This window comes from Oncorhynchus kisutch, linkage group LG14, assembly GCF_002021735.2.
Source record: "Oncorhynchus kisutch isolate 150728-3 linkage group LG14, Okis_V2, whole genome shotgun sequence".
NCBI lineage: Eukaryota > Metazoa > Chordata > Actinopteri > Salmoniformes > Salmonidae > Oncorhynchus > Oncorhynchus kisutch.
Window position 1 is genome coordinate 55,410,352 of NC_034187.2, and position 3,454 is coordinate 55,413,805.

A 3,454-nucleotide genomic window follows, 5' to 3' on the forward strand; every position below is an offset into this window, starting at 1 on the left:
TTGGATGAGAGGTAACCTCCCTCCCTGCCCTCACTGATCATCAGATGCAGGCCATCAGTACAGTAAAAAAATAAAATTATTATGCTCACTTAGCTGTGCCTCACAAGGAATACAACGAATGATCTATTACCAGTGTGATCAGATACCTAAAATGTGGTCTAAAAATGGTCTGAGAAGAACAAGATTGGCAGGGCAATTCAAGCATAGCCAATATGCAGTGATAATGTATTGGGCCTATAGCCTGCTGCACAAACCTCATTGTTACAGAACTGTTTTTAATATGTTAATGTTGCATAGGCTTATGTTTTTTAAGTCATCTGAGCGGTAGATCTCAGCTTGCATTTTGACTCAGAAAGGGATCTTGACTCAGATAAGGTTGGTGACCACTGCACTACACTGTACCTGCTTGTTTTGTCACAAACTGATATTAAGGCAGAGTGGTTTCTGTATAATTTACCTTTAAGTGTGTAAATGCTGTGTTTATTGTTGCACATCAAGCTAAGCCTAGGAACGGTAAATCATTGGTGATGCAATGCAATGACAACATCTACACAAAATATTAGGGATATTATTTATTAGTAGCAAAACTTCACTATGACATTTTACATGATCAGCATCATTGAAAAATTGGACGACAGCCTATTTACATGATAGAAAATCCCCCTTCAGTTAAATCTCATGCTCGACTATGATTCACAAAAACTATAGGCCTACCATATATTTACATTCTTCAATAATACTGTACAGTTTTAATGACAAAAAAGTGGTTCAGTTGATGTTATGATGGCAGATTTAACACAACCTTTTGGAGCACACAGATGGAAATATAGATCCACATTGAATATCATTCCAGCGTTTTTCACCTAAAGAGGAAACAAGGAACGCCAATTAGCTCTCCACTTGATTGCGAGTGCATGAGTTAGACTGGCAGAAAACGTCCTAATGTTTGTGCTGCTGCTGCACGGAAACGGACTCAAAACAGACATCGACTGATTTAAGTCTGGTTTTACATTTCCTCGTCAGACATGTTTTTCTAAACACACTCTATAAATGAAGCTCAATGTCATTTAAGGATATTGGGATAAGAGTTTGATTACTGTACCTCCATTGTTCATCATCATGCATGGCTCTCTGCCACCGCCATTATTGGGTTCTCCTGTGAGCCAGTTCCTGTAGTCAAATCTGGAGCCGTCACTCCAGAGCCACACTCGGTTCTGTGGGGAAGAAGTGGTCTCAGTGTCAAAGAAACGTAACCATAGAATACAAAACAATCCAATTGTTGCCAGTAGATAATACATAGGTAAACATGCTCTACTGTAGGCCTACAGTAGAATACTGTTTTTAATATTTCACAAACTTAGATATGACATCGTTGATGATCACTCTACCTGAACAGCGTCAAATCCTCCAATCCAGGCAGGGGTAAAGTCTTCTGTCTGTAGTATGATCAACTCTTGCACGAAATGATACTCTTCAGAGCTGTGGATGGATGCAAGGTTTGCTCCGAAGTGCACACAGTACCGCTAGAGAGAGAGGACAGGAACGGAGGACAGAATATAATATCACTTAGATTCTATAATGTACGTTTTTTAAAAACATACTTGTGTTCTTGCCACATGGACGCTTTTCAATGTATAATCCAGTGTGGAACTGCAGCACCGTGATCGGTGATACCTGGTGTATACGTATATTATCAGTCTTAAATATCTAAAGCCAAAAAATGTAAAGGATGCAACAGGTTAAAATGCACCTCAGCATTCATCCACGTCTTGCCGGAACGCACAAACATGAAACACCGTGCCCCGTACTTGAGCCAGCCAGGTGGGCAAGAGTCCCTGCCCCACCTCTCCGCCTTCACCACCTCTGAATGAGACAAGATATGATCAGAACAAACTCATTGAAGCCTAACATTACCAACTTACAAAACTGAAAGCACTGTGTTGATCAACTGGCTTATGTAGAGGAAGGAAATCGGATTTCTTCTTTGCACCAGGTTTCAACGATCAGTGGTGTAGTTCCACACTTTCAAAAGCTATTACAAGTTGCTCATTCATTGAAGACGGCGTAACATCATCAAGCATTTACCAGCAGGTGAGCTCTGTTCCATGTGGTTTTCCGTGACAGTTGTAACCTCTGAAGAAAAGAGATTCCATTTTCAAGTAAATCATGTGAGCTCTATCATTTCCGTATGAGGATGACATGTATTTTCTTGGTTTACTGTGTGTCTTACCTGTTGCACCGCTCAGAGCAAACGCAGCACAGAGAAGCAGGGAAATTGTAAACATTGCCATGGTGACGAGATCCCTTTGTTGTTAAAAACAGCACTTAGTGATGAACTGATGATTCCCTCAAAGTTTAATGGAGTAGAATAGGTGGACTAATCTGTTACACTAATGTTTCCTGTCAGAAAGTGTCAAAGTGAATACCAGGTTATCTCTGTCGCTTCTCTTTAGTCAAGCAACAGGGAGCACTTTTATACTGTTGGCTCATATGGCCACAAGGAAACACATTTCCTGTAACTCCATATCAGTTGAACACAGTACAAACTTTCATGTTTGTGAGAGTTGTTAAATGTGATTGCCTACTATATTGGGATCAGTTGTTTATTGGGGCAGAGATTCAACAATAGGAAGAAAATACACATGCAGCATTTATTGAGCAAGTACAGCGGACTGATTAAAAAGTTGCCCTGCTCTCCCGCACAGGAAAAAAAAAGAACATGCAGAAAAACCCAGACATCTGTGGCATTGTGTTGTGTGACAAAACTGCACATTTTAGAGTGGCTTTTTATTGTCCCCAGCACAAGGTGCACCTGTGTAATGATCATGCTGTTTAACCAGCTTCTTGATATGCCACACCTGTCAGGTCGATGGATTATCTTGGCAAAGGAGAAATGTTCACTAACAGGGAAGTAAACAAATTTGTGCACAAAATTTGAGAGAAATAAGGTTTTTGTGCGTATGGAACATTTCTGGGATCTTTTATTTCAGCTCATGAAACATGGGATCATCACTTTACATGTTGTATTTAATAATATGAATATTTATTTTTCAAATCAAAATCATATCACATTTTATTGGCCGCATAGACATATTTAGCAGTTGGTATTGCGGGTGTAGTGAAATGCTTGTGTTTCTAGCTCCAACAGTGCAGTAGTATGTAGCAATTCACAACAATACACACAAATCTAAAAGTAAAAGAATGGAATCAAGAAATATATCAATATTAGGATGAGCAATGTCGGTGTACGGAGTATAAATATTACAGTGCTTTCGGAAAGTATTCAGACCCCTGGACTTTTTCCACATTTTGTTACGTTACAGACTTATTCTAAAATGGGTAATAAATAAAATAAAAATCCTCATCAATCGACACACAATACTCCATAATGACAAAGTGAAAACATTTTTAATTTTTCTTTGCTAATTTATTCAAAATAAAAAACAGAAATACC

At 38.9% G+C, this 3,454-nt stretch overlaps 1 protein-coding gene across 1 annotated transcript; it reads right to left on the minus strand.

The window, feature by feature from the left end:
* Positions 1 to 559: 559 nt before the first annotated feature.
* LOC109903119 (ladderlectin) lies at positions 560 to 2,721 on the minus strand. The gene is made up of 6 exons (XM_020499742.2): positions 2,231 to 2,721; positions 2,086 to 2,133; positions 1,751 to 1,863; positions 1,389 to 1,523; positions 1,103 to 1,214; positions 560 to 863 (listed from the first exon to the last, which is right to left on the minus strand). Exons 1-6 carry the CDS (start codon positions 2,289 to 2,291, stop codon positions 793 to 795), a joined length of 540 nt encoding a protein of 179 aa, XP_020355331.1. The 5' UTR covers positions 2,292 to 2,721; the 3' UTR covers positions 560 to 792.
* Between the last annotated feature and the right edge of the window lie 733 nt (positions 2,722 to 3,454).

Excerpts from the sequence above, each read along its gene's own strand:
- LOC109903119 (XM_020499742.2), bottom strand. The coding sequence starts at position 2,291 with ATGGCAATGTTTACAATTTCCCTGCTTCTCTGTGCTGCGTTTGCTCTG. Across the intron at positions 2,134-2,230 it reads TGCTCTGAGCGGTGCAACAG|AGGTTACAACTGTCACGGAA; the intron begins GTAAGACACACA and ends TCTTTTCTTCAG. Across the intron at positions 1,215-1,388 it reads GAGGATTTGACGCTGTTCAG|AACCGAGTGTGGCTCTGGAG; the intron begins GTAGAGTGATCA and ends TCTTCCCCACAG.